Genomic DNA, 17,084 nt, shown 5'->3' with positions numbered 1-17,084 from the left:
AAACGTGTCTGTTTTACAACAGGGTCAACAGCGTAAAAGACAAACTCCCTCCTCCAAATAATTTTTTTCCCCCGGTAATGCGGCATATTTTATGAAAAAATTAAGTGTCATTGCAAATTACAAAAAAAAAAAAAAATCAAAAATGAAAACTGGCTTAGCCAAGCAGAGATGGGGAACCTTTGGCTCTCCAGCTGTTGCAAAACTACAATTCCCATCATGCCTGGACAGCCAAAGCGAATTGTAGTTTTGCAACAGGTGGAGAGCTAAAGGTTCCCCATCTCTGCATTAAAGGGTTAGAGTCCAGTCAGTGCATAAGAAATTATTGACTGACCATAAACTGTTTGCCAGGACTTTATTTCACTATAGCCACTTAGTAGTATGGTAGGACATCAGAGAATCCAGACCATGCCAGTGGTGTTCTTGGTTGAATTCCCTAGGCTCCAGGCCACAGAGCTAAAAAAAACCCTCAAGGTCTTTTTAAAAAAAGACACAAATCACCCAAACCTTAAATTTTCCTTACCGGGTCAATCCTTGATTCAAACTGGCAACAAATGCAGCGATAGATCTCTTTCCAGCCAATGTGTCATGGTAGCAATCAATCCCAACAATCATCAGCTCCTTCAGCTACAAAAAAAAGGACAATTAATAAACTAATAATGCATTTACACAGACAGATTTATTTGAAGCCAAAGCCAGGAACAGACTATAAAAAGGGAATAGATCATAAAGGAAAGACTGGGATCCATCCTCTTTTCAAATCCATTTCTGGCTTTGGCTTCCAAAATCTGTCAGAGAAATCTCCCCTCAGATAACTCAGTTAAAAAGGGAGTAAACTTGCTAATTTGATATGTTTTCCTACACGAGAAGGGAAAATGCATAGGTTAAAGGGGTTGTACACCCAAAAAATTTTTCTTTCAAATCAACTGCTGCCATAAAGTGCCAGAGATTTGTAATTTACTTCTATTAAGCCTTCCAGTACTTATCAGATGCTGTATGCCCAACAGGAAGTTGTATTATTTCCAGTCTGGAGAGCAGGAGAGGTTTTCTATGGGGATTTGCTGATGCTCTGGACAGTTCCTGACATGTACAGAGGTGGCAGCAGAGAGCACTGTGTCAAACAGGAAAGAAAACACCACTTCCTGCGGGACACACAGCAGCTGATAAGTACTGGAAGACTTAAGATTTTTTTAATAGAAGTGAATAACTAATCTCTGGCACTTTATGGCACCAGTTAATTTGAAACAAAATTTTTTGGGGTGAACAATCCCTTTAACAGAAGGTTAACAAGGTGCCACAATTAACCGCACTGTAACAGAAACGGAAAATGAATGCGGTATGAACCCAGACTAAGGGCCTTATTATAATTTTTCAAACAAAAAACAATTATATTATTCAAATTTAAACGATAACTGTTCTGTGTAATTGCAGGCAGCGATCGGAAAATCGTTCAGATTTCGTTAATCATTCGCTGTAATCCCACATTCGTTCGCTCAAATTCCGCATTTGTTCACTAATGGTTCAGTGTAATTGCACAGTGTTCATTGTTCTGCTGGGATCGGAAGGAATAAACGGTCATAGTAACGATCATAACTAACAACCATCGTTCTGTGTAATATGGTGAACGATTTCAGGTTAACGATAAACAATCTCGTTTATCGTTAAAAATCGCTCCGTGTAATAGGACCCTAAGGGTCCATTTACACAGAAAGATTATCTGACATAGATTTGAAGCCAAAGCCAGGAACAGACTACAAACAGAGATCAGGTCATAAAGGAAAGCCTGAGATTTCTCCTCTTTTCAAATCCATTCTTGGCTTCAAATCTTTGGCAGATAATCTTTCTGTGTGAATGGACCCTAACACTAGTGTATATTTACCAGGACATGAGCAACTTTCCAAATTCCCTGCTTCCCTTTACAAATGATATGATAAAGCTCGGCTGCATGTAGCCAAATCTAGAGCATGGGAATTTAGCAGCTAAAAGGTAATTCCACACATTTTTTTTTTTTTTATCCCTGAAGAAAATTCAGATGTTACCTGGGAAAATTCTGTTTTTTAAGCAAAAAAAATAAAAATACTAATCCCCAAACCTGAATGTATGTATAAATGATGCCTGAGACTTACTAGTAGAGTTGCAAAATCTCTATGCAGTGAGCTCCCCCTAGTGGCAATTGCCACTTCAGCCCGCTGTATTGGATACAGCAGCAGGTAAAATAAATACCAGTATGTCATCACATACCAGTCTGAGGGAGGCCAGAAGGATACACTAGTGGCATTCGGCTGGTGTATGAGGGTCTATAGATACATTTGATATATGCACTACAAACTTTCCCAGAACAGAGCCAAATGGATCTGTTTTCCACTACAGATTTTTCCCTTTTAGATTCTGTATAAAAACACCGTCAGAAGTACAGCAGGCTCCCATAGAAGTCTTTCAGTGAATATGGCGCAGATCATATTTTAAATGTTCAGTTGCCTTCTTTAAGGGCTAGTTAAGCAAAGAAATGTTTTCTTTCAAATCAACCGGTGCCAGAAATTAGTATTTTACTTATTTGGGAAAAAAAAAATCTCCAGTCTTCCAGTACTTATCCTGCAGGACATACAGCAGCTGATAAGTACTAGAAGACTTCAGATTTTTTAATAGTAAGGTAAAAATTTAAATTTTTTTTTTTTTTGGCTGAACTACCCCTTTAATGAAAAATAAAGTCTTTGCCACAAGTATCTTATGAATGTGTTGCTGCACAGTCTGTGCAACTCCTTACGTAGCTGTCTGTGCTGCTTCTTCTGAGACACAGCACACTGCTTGTCTAGTAAAAATTCAACAGAATACAGCAGATTCATAATACTAGCTCCGCTCATCCTCCTCTGTACAGTGACTGCTTTATCTATGTACAACATACAAGTCTGACAATCACTGCCCTGACAAGTGTGACATGCTCCTCTCATCTATACAGCAGTGGCTAGGAGTCTGCTCTATTCTTTTATGGCTCCTACAAGTCAAACGGCTTAATATTTTTAGCTAGTAAGGGCCCGATCACACTGAGCAAAAGTGGCGGAATCTCAAGCGGAGCCCATGCTGCTTGAAATTCCGCCTGTCCCACTGATTCAATGGGATTTCTCGTGCACCTCCGCTGTCTACTCAAAGAAATAATGTGTCTGTCATTTTATCCTCTGCGCTTCCCCCTCCCCATCATTATAAGTAAAAAAAAAAAAAAAAAAAATATGCCATACCCTAAGCATGCAGGGTTTTTTTTAACAATTTTTTTATTTAATGCATTTTTCAGAATATAGTAGAACAAAGCATTAAGAGGTTTTGAAAAACTCTAAAAGCGCCATATATGGAAAAAAGAAAACCGCTGAAGACAAAAACATCATGTGTATGTTATTTCCTATTTCCCTACTGAGTCCCATCTAACATTTGGGATATTAAATCAAAATCATTAGGGTGTGTTTTCACAGACAGATTTTTGAAGCCAAAGCCAGGAACAGCGTACAGACAGAGAACAGGCTCTTCCAAATTCATTCCTGGCTTTGACTTCCAAAATCTGTCAGCTAAATCTCTCTGTGTAAACACACCATAAGCCTGGTGTCTGTAGGACGGGTATGGTCCGCTAGGCGGAGTCACTTCTGTCTACTGTCGCCTCCTAGTGGCAGCAGCCTATACTCACGTGTGCTGTGTCCCCCAATGACAGGCATAAGAAATTAAATCAAAATCATAGTTTAAAAAACCAACTGGGCAGATCCAGATGACTTTTTCTCGTCCCTCAGGGCTGGACGGGTCCTTTTTCTATTTGTGCATAGGGAAAGAACTGTCCATAAAGCCCAGCAGGACAGGGAGTAGCTATGTTGGACAGCAAAGATGATTAGTCACAGTTCCCATCTGGTTTTTAATGATTTCTCTAAAATGCTTCAACATGAGTAAATCGGTGGCTCATTGGTTTGTGCACCTGGGAACTAGAGATGTTTGCTGTGCACTTACATGAATAAAACTAGTGTACTTGAGATATTTACTTGTGTAAGGCAACATAACATTACTGTGCCTAGTACTATTTTACAAAATAGCAAAAAAAAAACATACTTACCTAGCTCTAGTCCTGGCAGCCCTATTACTCCATTACTCTTAAAAGCAGGACCTGCCCGCTAAAAAGCCAAAACGGGACCCGGCTGTTGCCAATGTATGGATCCTGCTCCAGAAAATATGACTTGAAAACAGGAAGAGAAGCCCAGAGGCCTAGACAGAGCAGTGTGGGACTGGGGCTAGGTAAGTATGTTTTTTCCCTCTAAATTTTATAGGTCTTTTTCTGAAAATTTTGAAATGCAGAGTTTATGTGTTTTACTGGATTCTGTACTTTATATAGAATAGTCATACTTACTGGGATTTCAACACTCCACAGTTCTCCGCCCATTTTACAGTTCATCTGTAGAGCAATCTTTAAAGCCACTGAAGCTATAGTTTGCGGTTTACTCAAGGTTCTTGCAAGTACACACTGACTGGGAACTGGGCATTCGGTGCACAAGTATTTCTTGATGGCATCATAGCGATCCTTTCTGTTACTGGATAATAGGCAGACAACCTGTTAAAGAAAATACAAAACACAATCTGAAGATTAGGTCCTCGGCAATATATTTTTTAGAGATATACACTGCAATGTTTATTTTTTAACTTGATGTAAGAATACCTCTTTAACCCTTTAAGGACCCGTGATACACTGGTATGCCAGAAGGTCCGGCGGCTCTATGAAGTCAGCTCAGGAGCGGAGCTCTTCACTCTTAATGTCGGGCCGTCATTAACCCCTTAAATACCACCAATTGTGAAATTTAAGTGTCAAGTGACAGGAGTAACAGGTGACTGTGGGGGTCCCGATCATTTTCTTTGACTACCGGAGGAACACATATCTGTGCAGGCAGCTCGGCATGAGTGAAGATCACCTACAACACTGATCAAGGCCAAAATTCACTGTGTCCTTAAAGGGGTTGTCCGGCGATAAAAAATTATTCACAGAATAACACACATTACAAAGTTATACAACTTTGTAATGTATGTTATGTCTGTGAATGGCCCCCTTCCCCGTGTTTCCCCCCACCCACGCTAGACCCGGAAGTGTGGTGCATTATACTCACCGCATGTCGTGTCGTCCACGGTCTCCGATCCTCAGCAGTGACGTCTTCTTCGGGAGCTTGGCGGATCTTCCCGAGTGCCGGCCACCCTCTGCAGCGTCATCCGAAGCTCAGCCGCGATTGGCTGAGCATAACTGTGCTCAGCCAATCGCGGCTGAGCGGCTGATGACGCGGCCACGTCATCAGCTGCTCAGCCGCGATTGGCTGAGCACAGTTATGCTCAGCCAATCGCGGCTGAGCTTCGGATGACGCTGCAGAGGGTGGCCGGCACTCGGGAAGATCCGCCAAGCTCCCGAAGAAGACGTCACTGCTGACGATCGGAGACCGTGGTCGGCACGTGACAGGTAATGTATAGCGCACCACACTTCCGGGTACACGGGTGGGGGTGGTGGGACACGGGGAAGGGGGCCATTCACAGACATAACATACATTACAAAGTTGTATAACTTTGTAATGTGTGTTATTCTGTGAATAATTTTTTATCGCCGGACAACCCCTTTAAAGAGTTGGGCTATGTTGACACAACTTTCAAAAAAGGGGGGGGGGGGGGGAGGCTTGTTTTTATGTTTAACCCCTTAGTGACCGCCGATACGGCTTTTTATGGCGGTCACTAAGGGTCCTTATTCTGCTGCCATCAGCTTTTTGCGGCGATGGCACAGAATAAGGCTGCGGGGCCGGGACGGCCCCCACCCCATGCCCCCAGCTACCGGAGGTAGCTAAGGGGTTGGGGCAGTGGTGTGGGGTCCGTCCCGCCCCCCCTTACCGACGATCGCCGCTATTAACGTTATATCGGCGGCCGTCGGTAAAGGGGATTACCGGTGCCGCCACCGCCTTTCATCTCCCCCCGCATGTGTCCCCCAGACCTCAGATCAGCCCCCCCCTAGTAGGGCGATCACTAACCCCCCCTCCCCCGGCGGCCATCATTTCCAAGATGGCCGCCGCCATCGATGTGAACCGACTAATGTCTGTTCACAGCGATGGAAAAGTTAAAATGAATGAAAGCCCCATGCTCTCCGCCACCGGAGGTAGCGGAGAGCATGGGGCAGTGATCGGGGACCCCCCCTGTGGGGTCCCGGTACAAGCGATCAGCGGTATATACTATATACCGCTGATTGCTTGTGCCACGTGCATCCCGCCACTTTTTATCCTGTCACCATGAATGATTGGTGACCGGGGATAAAAAGTGATGTGCCCCCACCCCCCAAGTCGCCCGAAACCAGCCCAGGTTGCCTGTAACCACCCCAGGTTGCCGTAACCATAGCAGGTTGCCCGTGACCACCGCACGTCGCCTCTGACCACACCGTGTCGCCTCTGACCACCGCAGTTTGCCTCTGATCACCGCACGTTGCCTCTGACCACCCCAAATTGCCAATGACCCCCTCCAGATTGCGGTAACCATGCCAGATTACAGGTACCCACCCGAGATTACCTATAAGCACTTCAGTTTATCCGCAACCACCCCACATTGCCCGTAACCACCCCAGATTGTCTGTAAGCACTGCAGGTTGCCCCTAACCACCACACTTTGCCCGTAACCACCCCAGGTTGCCATAACCACAGCAGGTTGCCCGTGACCACCCCATGTTGCCCGTAACCACCCCAGATTGTCTGTAAGCACTGCAAGTTGCCCGTAACCACCACACGTTGCCCGTAACCACCCCAGGTTGCCCGTAACCACCCCAGGTTGCCGTAACCACAGCAGGTTGCCCGTGACCACCCCATGTTGTCCGTAACCACCCCACATTACCTGTAATCTTTTTTTTTATTTTATTTTAGTAACTGCGCTATTCTAATAACTATTACTAGCTGCGGTTTTGCTCCAGCAAATTGGCGCTCCTTCCCTTCTGAGCCCTGCTGTGTGCCCATACAGTGGTTTATGCCCACATATGGGGTACCGTTGTACTCAGGAGAACCTGCGTTACAGATTTTGGGGTACGTTTTCTCACCTGTTCCTCGTCAAATTGAGAAATTTCAAACTAAACCAACATATTATTGGAAAAATTCGAGTTTTTTATTTTTACTGGCCAATTTTGAATACTTTCCTCTAATACCTGTGGGGTCAAAATGGTCACCACACCCCAAGATGAATTCTTTGAGGGGTGCACTTTCCAAAATGGGGTGACTTTTGGGGGGAATCTATTCTGCTGACACTACAGGGGCTCTGCAAACGCACCTGGCGCTCAGAAACTTCTTCAGAAAAATCTGCACTGAAAATGCTAATTGGCGCTCCTTCCCTTCTGAGCCCGGCTGTGTGCCCATGCAGTGGTTTATGCCCACATATGGGGTACTGTTCTAATCAGGAGAACCTGCTTTACATATATTGGGGTGACATTTCTCTCCTGTTCCTCGTGAAATTGAGAAATTTCAAACTAAAAGAACATAATATTGAAAAAATTTTAGTTTTTCATTTTTACTGTCTTATTTTGAATACTTTCCTCTAATTTCTGTGGGGTCAAAATGGTCACCACACACCAAGATGAATTCTTTGAGGGGTGCACTTTCCAAAATGGGGTGACTTATGGCGAGATTTTACTCCGCTGGCACTACAGGGGCACTGCAAACGCACCTGGCGCTTGGAAACTTATGCAGCAAAATCTGCATTGAAAAAGCTAATTGGCGCTCCTTCCCTTCTGAGCCCTCCTGTGTGCCCATGCAGTGGTTTACGCCCACATATGGGGTGCCATTGTACTCAGGAGAACCTGTGTTACAAATTTTGGGGTACTTTTTTCCTCTTGTTCCTCGTGAAATTGAGAAATTTCAAACTAAACGAACATATTATTGGAAGAATTCGAGTTTTTCATTTTTACTGCCTTCTTTTGAATACTTTCCTGTAATACCTGTGGGGTCAAAATGGTCACCACACACCAAGATGAATTCTTTGAGGGGTGCACTTTCCAAAATGGGGTGACTTATGGGGATTTTTCTCTCTGCTGACACTACAGGGGCGCTGCAAACGCACCTGGCGCTCAGAAACTTCTTCAGCAAAATCTGCATTGGAAAAGCTAATTGGCGCTCCTTCCTTCTGAGCCCCGCTGTGTGCCCATACAGTGGTTTACGCCCACATATGGGGTACTGTTGTACTCAAGAGAACCTGCATTACAAATTTTGGGGTGCTTTTTCTCTCATGTTCCTTTTGAAAATGAGAAACTTTAATCTAAACGTATATATTATTGGAAAATTTTAATTTTCCATTTTTTTACTGCCTAATTGTGAATACTTTCCTCCAGCCCCTGTAGGGTTAAAATGCTCATTATACCCCTAGATTAATTCCTTAAGGTGTGTAGTTTCCAAAATGGGGGTCACTTATGGGGGTTTTCAGGATACCAAACTTCTAAATCCATAAAAAAAAAAAGAACTGGTCCCTAAAAAAAAATCAGTTTTGGAAACTTTCACGAAAATGTGATAATTTGCTGATAAATTTCTAAGCCCCATAACACCCTAAAAAAGTAAAATATGTTTACCAAATTATGCCAGAATAAAGAAGACATATCGGTAATGTGACTTAGTAACTAATTTATGTGATACGACTTTTTTTAGAAGCAGAGAATTTCAAAGTTCATAAAATGCAATTTTTTTTAAAGTTTTCATGATATTTTGATGTTTTTCACAAAAAACACACAAAGTAGTGACCAAATTTTGCCACTAACATAAAGTGCCATATGTGACGAAAAAAACAATCTCAGAATCGCTAGCATACGTTAAAGCATCACTGAGCTATAAGAGCATAAAGTGAGACAGGTCAGATTTTGAAAAATTAGCCTGGTCATCAAGGCCCAAACTAGCTGCAGCACGAAGGGGTTAAAAAGACGCCTGTTATTGCATCATTTTAAGCGGGTTGACTAAAATGTATTGAAGTATATGGAATAACAGCCGTCTTTCTATAGATTTCAATGCATTTTAAGTCACTTAAAATGATGCAATAACGGACGTCTTTTTAAACACAAAAAGTGGACGCCTTTTTCCTTTTTTGGATGTGGTGTGAACAGAGCCTAAAAGGGAATGTCCAGGATTGAAAAAAAAAAAAAAAAAAAAAAACTTCCTTTATTCCAGAAAGAGTCTAGTATACCAGCTTACTCATTTAAGTACATGTACCAAGCTGTAGTACCAGATACAACCAACAGGACAGTTTTTAGGTATGTGCCATCAGCTGTGTCCCCCCCATACCCCCCCCCCCCCCCCCCCCCCCCCCCCAAAAAAACCTTAAGGGTAGCTTTACGCGTAGTGTATCACAGCGGATTTGAACACAGCATCAAATCTGCTGGGGATCCTGTACGAGTGAAGCTACCCTTAGACTCAAAAAACCATTTTACCATTGGTAACTTACCATCTGTGTACCTGGTTTAACCCTTTGCTGCAAGACTTTTACGTATGCATCTGTGCTGTCTTCTACTTCAATGCTACCAAAACATAAATAGGAAACAAATAGTAATTCAGCACTGTGCAAACTACAGTACAAGTAAAGAGAAACAAACTGCAGATCAGAAGACTCTAACCTGCTGCAATGTATGCACTAAATAGGAATATACATTCACCGGCCACTTTATTAGGTACACCTGTCCAACTGCACGTTACCACTTAATTTCTAATCAGCCAATCACATGGCGGCAACTCAGTGCATTTAGGCATGTAGACATGGTCAAGACAATCTCCTGCAGTTCAAACCGAGCATCAGTATGGGAAAGAAAGGTGATTTGAGTGCCTTTGAACGTGGCATGGTTGTTGGTGCCAGAAGGGCTGGTCTGAGTATTTCAGAAACTGCTGATCTACTGGGATTTTCACACACAACCATCTCTAGGGTTTACAGAGAATGGTCCGAAAAAGAAAAACCATCCAGTGAGCGGCAGTTCTGTGGGCGGAAATGCCTTGTTGATGCCAGAGGTCAGAGGAGAATGGGCAGACTGGTTCGACCTGATAGAAAGGCAACAGTGACTCAAATAGCCAACCGTTACAACCAAGGTAGGCAGAAGAGCATCTCTGAACGCACAGTACGTCGAACTTTGAGGCAGATGGGCTACAGCAGCAGAAGACCACACCGGGTGCCACTCCGCTCAGCTAAGAACAGGAAACTGAGGCTACAATTTGCACAAGCTCATCGAAATTGGACAGTAGAAGATTGGAAAAACGTTGCCTGGTCTGATTAGTCTCGATTTCTGCTGCGACATTCGGATGGTAGGGTCAGAATTTGGCGTCAACAACATGAAAGCATGGATCCATCCTGCCTTGTATCAACGGTTCAGGCTGGTGGTGGTGGTGTCATGGTGTGGGGAATAGTTTCTTGGCACTCTTTGGGCCCCTTGGTACCAATTGAGCATCGTTGCAACGCCACAGCCTACCTGAGTATTGTTGCTGACCATGTCCATCCCTTTATGACCACAATGTACCCAACATCTGATGGCTACTTTCAGCAGGATAATGCGCCATGTCATAAAGCTAGAATCATCTCAGACTGGTTTCTTGAACATGACAATGAGTTCACTGTACTCCAATGGCCTCCACAGTCACCAGATCTCAATCCAATAGAGCATCTTTGGGATGTGGTGGAACGGGAGATTCGCATCATGGATGTGCAGCCGACAAATCTGCGGCAACTGTGTGATGTCATCATGTCAATATGGACCAAAATCTCTGAGGAAGCTTCCAGCACCTTGTTGTATCTATGCCACCAAGAATTGAGGCAGTTCTGAAGGCAAAAGGGGGTCCAACCCGTTACTAGCATGGTGTACCTAATAAAGTGGCCGGTGAGTGTATATCTGTATTATCTTCATCTACTGGGCCGTTCTCATGAAACACTGAGGGTGTTTGATGCACCGGGGCAGTCATCTACCCTTAGTGCAACAATCCATTTACCAGCTGCTTGCGCACTGTACAGTGGAGCGCAGCCTGGAGTTACGTCACCGCAGACCACTACATAAATGATCTTTGCACACCCGCATCAGAACTCTACACTGCCCGCTATGGAGTGAGCGGCCGGAGACGCTCATTCCACAGTGGGCACTGACAGTGTTTTCTGCGTCAGTTGTTTGCGGCCCCGCTAGGGATCCCGTCCAGAGCATATACTATGAATACGCTCCGTCCGGGAACCCACAGACGGCAAGGTAACGTATATTTTCGTAATAATCAGGGCCGATGTACAAGGGCTGTGGTTTTGCGAAAATATACGTTGTGTGAACATAGCCTAGTGCTGTGTAGTACAGTACAGTGTAGAATATCAGACTATTGCTTACGTAATTGCCTGGCTCATCTTTATTCCCAATTGCTGACACACTTTGAACAGGTTTTGTGCAAGAGCATTGGCAGCATCATAGTTTCTTCGGCTGTAAATCAGCAACCAGTTTTCCATGTGCTTAACATGAATCAGACAGGTTCCTTTCAGATCTCTTGACCAGTCTGCAAACTGAGGGTTGTAGTCCACCTATATAGAGAGAGCACACATGGACATACATCTGCAAGCACTATACAAATCAATAACTACCGTTATAGCCTTGGATGCCCACAAGAGGGCAGACTTATCAATGCATTTCAGCATCGGCATGAATGCATTGACAGTTACCGTTCAGGTCAAGTACAATATATATGAAGACCCAACATTAACAATATATATGAACGTGTCTGGAAAGTGGGTAGGGCTTTAGACTTGTGATGACCCGGCCTCATTTATCAAAGACTAGGAACAAGTATTTAAAGAACACAAAGATTATAGCAATGAAACATATCCCACTGTTCACTGCAAAGCTTTTATTAAACCAGAGACTGTGATATAGTCCTCGATAAAGAAGCTTTCCCCATCCCAACTAACAATTATACTGGTTACCGACCATCACCATTCAGCTATTTCTTGGACATGTATAGAATTTGTATAATGCAACATACTTATTAACCACATTAATCCAGTAGGCCTGAGACGCTACTTTGATGCATTTCCAGGACAAAGTAATAATTCTGGCTCAGTAAAGCAATATGCCAAAGAACAATCTTCTGTGTTCAATGGTTTTTGTCACTGTCATTTCAAACATCTTAGCAGAAATCAATAGTACAAGTGGGTCTGGGTGATAAATCAAATTAGTTCGATTAATTTGCCCAGAATTCAATTATTTGTGGAAGTCTGGTTTTCTGTGCCCATTATAACTTATGGAGGGAGGAGGGGCCGAGAGATGTGAGTGAGCAGGAAGAGGAGAGAACCAGCCCTGCAGTTTGAAGATTGTATGGCCACAGAAAACATTGGATTCACAGGTCAGAGTGATCAATGCTGGTCATTGTACACCAGGTATATTATTGATTTATGTTCCTGGCCACTTCTGGGTTACCTATATACTAGTAGGGATACTGTATATGGTAGAGGGGTAAGGTCAGGCGATGGGGTAGTGCATATATAGAGTCTGTGCAATAGATTGGTACTATATGGTGCCGCTGCAATGGTTTGGTACCTGTGTGTTAGACAGTGCTGTGTGTATGGCTACATGCAAAATTAGGCTATATTTACACTACATAAGTTCCGTGGAAATCCTGGCTGTTGTTTCAACAGCTGTGATTTTCATAGAACTTACGTAGTGCTGCAGGCTGAAGGGATCCTGGTCGGAGTGTATATACACGGTATACACTCTGGCCGGGATCCCTAGCAGCGCCGTAGTTTTCGGTGCGGCCGCATGGAATCCCGGCTGTAGTTTATACAGTGTGCATACACTATGCTTGTAGTTCCACAGGCTGTAGTGTAATCTTCCGCTGTCATTAAGCAACAGCCGTTATTGCAAGCATGCAACAACGGCCGCTGTTTAATGATAACATGCGTAGTGTAAACGTGGCCTTAAACCGGTTTCACACAAGCATAATTTAAGGGCATTATTGGACCTGTATTACAGATGACTGTACTGGTCTGACCCAAACAACTAGCATTCATAATAGGCTTGTGTTAAAATGGCCTGTTGCATGGTAATGTAGGAAAATTTAGGACATAGGACATTTTTACATTTGCAAAGCGTAGTAGTGTATCTTAGGCTCTGCATGTGCACCTCACACTTTAAACCAAACATGAATTTTCTGCAGAATTCACAAAACAGTATGCGTCGATGAAAACTCTAGAGAGCAAAAGAGAAGAAATGTTAAATTGTGGGACTATCCCTTTTAATACTTACAGCTTTATTTTGCAGTAAAATTTTCTCTTCGGGTACAACTCTACCACTGAAGGTTAGAAGTTTGCTGTCAAAATTCAGACCCCAGCCCCGAAGTTCCTGCTTGACATTGTCATCCCTGGAAAACAAAAAACAAACAGACCATGGGGGACATGTATCAAGCAGTGTAACTTGTGTTTTTTTGGCGTATGTGTGATGTGCACAGACCTTCGTCCGATTTACTAAACTGTAGCTCGGTGTATGTGTGAATAGGCCTGTTTTTTGCCTTCTTGACTTTTCAGCTGGGATTTATCATGTGAGAATTTTGAAATATTCGCATTTTCGTTCGCCTCAGTACTCCAGTCCCATTAGTATATGTACACCAAAACCAGAAGTGGGTTAAAAAACATAGAAACGATACACATCCTTCCATTAATTTTTTTTTTTTTTCATTTTGGCTCACTGATGCAAAATATTGAGCCAAATACTACTGTGTAAAAGCAGCCTTAGGGTATGTGCAAACTTCGGAAAAGTGACGTAAAATCCGTTGTGGAATTTTATGCACGGATTCTGTCATACGTCCAAAGAATAAATACGTTCGGAATTCACTCGTGCATAGAATGGAGTCTATGACAGGGGACGCAGTCCGCAAGCAAAGACTTACTTGTGAATGTGATCCAAAAATCTTCCCACTTGTTTTTCTCTCTGTTCTGGTGCTAGCCTGGTGTGAATTGCTAGATCTTTCATTACACCGAAATCACTTCTCATTTTATCAGTTAGACCTAAAACAATAAAATACACGTGGCTGTGACTGTGGCCCTTTTACACATCAGGAAAATCTGTCCTGACCTATAGAGTTCTATTGGGCACAGACACCCTTTGGTGTGTCCACTCTGATAGATAGGTTGGGAAATGACCGAATCTTTCCTATTTTCACCTGGCATTGCATCACGAATGCCCCCCATAGAAGTTTATGGGAGCATCTCGAATTATGGATGCTATATTTTTTTTTTCCTGATCAGAAAATCCTGCAGTCAATTCCTGGTGGTTTCCTGAATACAAATGCTGGTTACTGTGAGGAAATCCTGATGGTTTCCTGAAGCCATTAAGGAACATGACGGACATGTTAAAGGACAACTCCGAGCAAAATGTATTTTTTTATTATGTTATTACATGTAAGTAAGATTACCTAGGGATCACAAGTGCCAACAGGGCTGCTAGTACTTGTGGTGCGGCTGTCCCCCGCCCCAGTAGACCCCAAACCAGTGAACCCCCCCAACACAAGTGCCAGCAGCCCTGTCCACGACACACAGGTCCCTAGTTGCTATTACGATGTAATTTCTCCAAAAACTGCGCCCTCTGCTGGATACTTCATCTGAGTTACACCTGATTCGTAGTTTTTTTTTTTTTTTTTGAGAAATTGAAGCCTGCCTAATCTACTAAATTGAGGGAAATAGCACTTTATGTGCATTTCCCATAATTAGTGTATATTAGGAATTTGTCTAACTTACCTAAAGTAATAACAATAGAAAATACATTTTGCAGCAGAGAACAAAGGATTACACAGTGGGAGCTGTATGAAAGCCGGTATTCAGAGGTCAGTGCTGACTTCAGAGGAGATAGCCCGGTGATGTAGCTGTAAATTAACTCTTTGTTGTCCTGTTTTGGTGCCTCATATCCCTCCACCCCTCCCCTCTCCATAGAAAACCATGAAGACAGGGGGAGAGCTTCAAACTGCTTTTTCATGATAAAAATGTATTTTTCGGCTAATAAACCCAATTACAAATGAAAGGAAACAGTGACAACTTTAACCTCTTAAGGACGCATGACGTACCCGTATGTCCTGCGCCCGCAAGAGGTGTTCAGAGCGGGGCCCTGCAGCGACCCCGCTCTGAACCGCCGCAGTCCCGGGTGCCACGTGTAGCCCGGGACCGCGGGTATCAGCGGGCACGGTCCGATCGCCGTGCCCGCTAATACAGTAATCAGATGCAGCTGGCAAAGCTGACAGCTGCATCCGATTACCGGACGCAGCACTTCCCTGGTGTCTAGTGGCGGAGATCGCTCCTCCTGGGACGTTGTCCCGGAGAAGCGATCTCCGTGACTGGTGCCGGCCAGGGTCTCCGCCAAAATGGCGCTGATCCCGGCTCGGCACTCAGCCGCCGAAAGCATCCGAGTTCCGATCTCATTGATCTTTGCTGTATAACTATACAGCAAAGATCTTAATGAGATCAGTATGCTTATACTAGAAGTCCCCCATGGGGGCTTCTAGTATAAGTGTAAAAAAAAAGTGTTGTTATTAGTAAAAAGCCCCCTCCCCTAATAAAAGTCAGAATCACCCCCCCCCCCCATTTCTCATGTTTTTAATAAAAGTAAATAAATAAATAAACATGTTTGCTATCGCCGCGTGCGTAATCGCCCAAACTATTAATTAATCACATTCCTGATCTCGCACGGTAAAAGCGCAAAAAAATCCCAAAAAGCTAAATTGCGCATTTTTGGTCGCATCAAATCCAGAAAAAATGTAATAAAAAGATTTTAAAAAGTCGTATATGCGCAATCAAGGTACCGATAGAAAGAACACATCATGGCGCAAAAAATGACACCTGACACAGCCCCATAGACCAAGGTATAAAAGCGCTATAAGCCTGGGAATGGAGCGATTTTAAAGAACATACTGTATATTTGTTAACAATAGTTTGAGGGACGGATGAAGCAGTTCGGCTGGCCTCCCGAAGACGACGTCATTGTCACAAGATGGCGGACAGGGGTCGACGCGAATGCCGTAAGTATAATGCACCAACACTTCCGGGTCTAGCGTGGGTGGGGGAGAAACACGGGGAAGGGGGCCATTCACATACATAACATACATTACAAAGTTGTATAACTTTGTAATGTGTGTTATTTTGTGAATAAACGTTTAGCGCCGCACTACCCCTTTAAACTTTTTTTATTGAGTTTTTGCACAATATAAAATCCACAATGGGAAGATTTGTACAAAAGAGAAAGAAGCAGATCAAATTCGTGTACATATATGGCAGATATAACAAGATCAATAATAGTAACTAAATCTTAGTCCCCTAATACATAGAATGTAGATAATAAAAATATATTGCTTTTTAACAATAGAAAGTAAAGTTCCAAGTCTACAAGAATATAGTGGTAGTGGATAGCGCTCATCCAATATAAAGGGTTCAACAATCACAATAGCACTCACCCGGTGTATGTGGGTATGGAATAATCCCTACCCACTCCACCAAAATCCAAGATCGTGCGTTAAAAGGTGTCAATCTCCGTCTCAACCGGAACATCCAAATATGGAGGGCGCTACGTTAAAAGCCCGGGGTGATGCCACTCCGGTATAACAAGGTAGGATAAAATAGAAAAAACAACAGAAGCGCTCAGAGACTGATATTATTGAATACAGTGGGATCTTTGCAAAGAGCGGTATATTCCACTTACTTCACCGTGGGGGAAAGATCCGGACCATAGATCTGACCCCCTCCAGGACGCCTGTCAGTATGCGTGCATCAATGGGCAGGTAGCCGTCATGGGTTCCAAAATAGTTTAATTACAGAAATGGATGGCAACGCGTTTCGGTGGGTATAAGATCCACCTTTTTCAAGCCAACAGAATCTACCACAAATCTATTATTTATAGCAGTCATAATTACTTACATACATGATCAAACAGGAGCTGTGTGGATCTCGCGCCGGACCGGAAGCGACGCGACGCACGGCAAAACCGGAAACGCCATGCGTTCCACGATGCGCTCCACGTCAGATGACGAGACCGGAAATGTCCTGCGTTCCAGCGTGCGCTCCACCTCCGACGCGTATCTCCATCAGCTGACACAGAAAATTTA

At 43.5% G+C, this 17,084-nt stretch overlaps 1 protein-coding gene across 4 annotated transcripts in view; it reads right to left on the bottom strand.

The window, feature by feature from the left end:
• PIWIL1 (piwi like RNA-mediated gene silencing 1) overlaps window positions 1–17,084 on the bottom strand; it is a 64,906-nt gene that overhangs the window by 5,392 nt on the left and 42,430 nt on the right. For all 4 annotated transcript variants that reach the window (XM_069960969.1, XM_069960973.1, XM_069960970.1 and 1 more), the window contains exons 11-16: window positions 13,887–14,004; window positions 13,247–13,361; window positions 11,342–11,529; window positions 9,442–9,514; window positions 4,373–4,573; window positions 521–624 (exon numbers count right to left, since the gene is read on the bottom strand). In XM_069960969.1, coding sequence (XP_069817070.1) covers window positions 521–624; window positions 4,373–4,573; window positions 9,442–9,514; window positions 11,342–11,529; window positions 13,247–13,361; window positions 13,887–14,004 — 799 coding nt within the window. The remainder of the gene's footprint in view (window positions 1–520; window positions 625–4,372; window positions 4,574–9,441; window positions 9,515–11,341; window positions 11,530–13,246; window positions 13,362–13,886; window positions 14,005–17,084) is intronic.

This window comes from Dendropsophus ebraccatus, chromosome 3 (assembly GCF_027789765.1).
Source record: "Dendropsophus ebraccatus isolate aDenEbr1 chromosome 3, aDenEbr1.pat, whole genome shotgun sequence".
In the NCBI taxonomy this organism is placed as follows: Eukaryota; Metazoa; Chordata; class Amphibia; order Anura; family Hylidae; genus Dendropsophus; species Dendropsophus ebraccatus.
The sequence above is the reverse complement of the archived record's forward strand: the minus strand, read 5'-3'. Positions and strand labels throughout refer to the sequence as shown.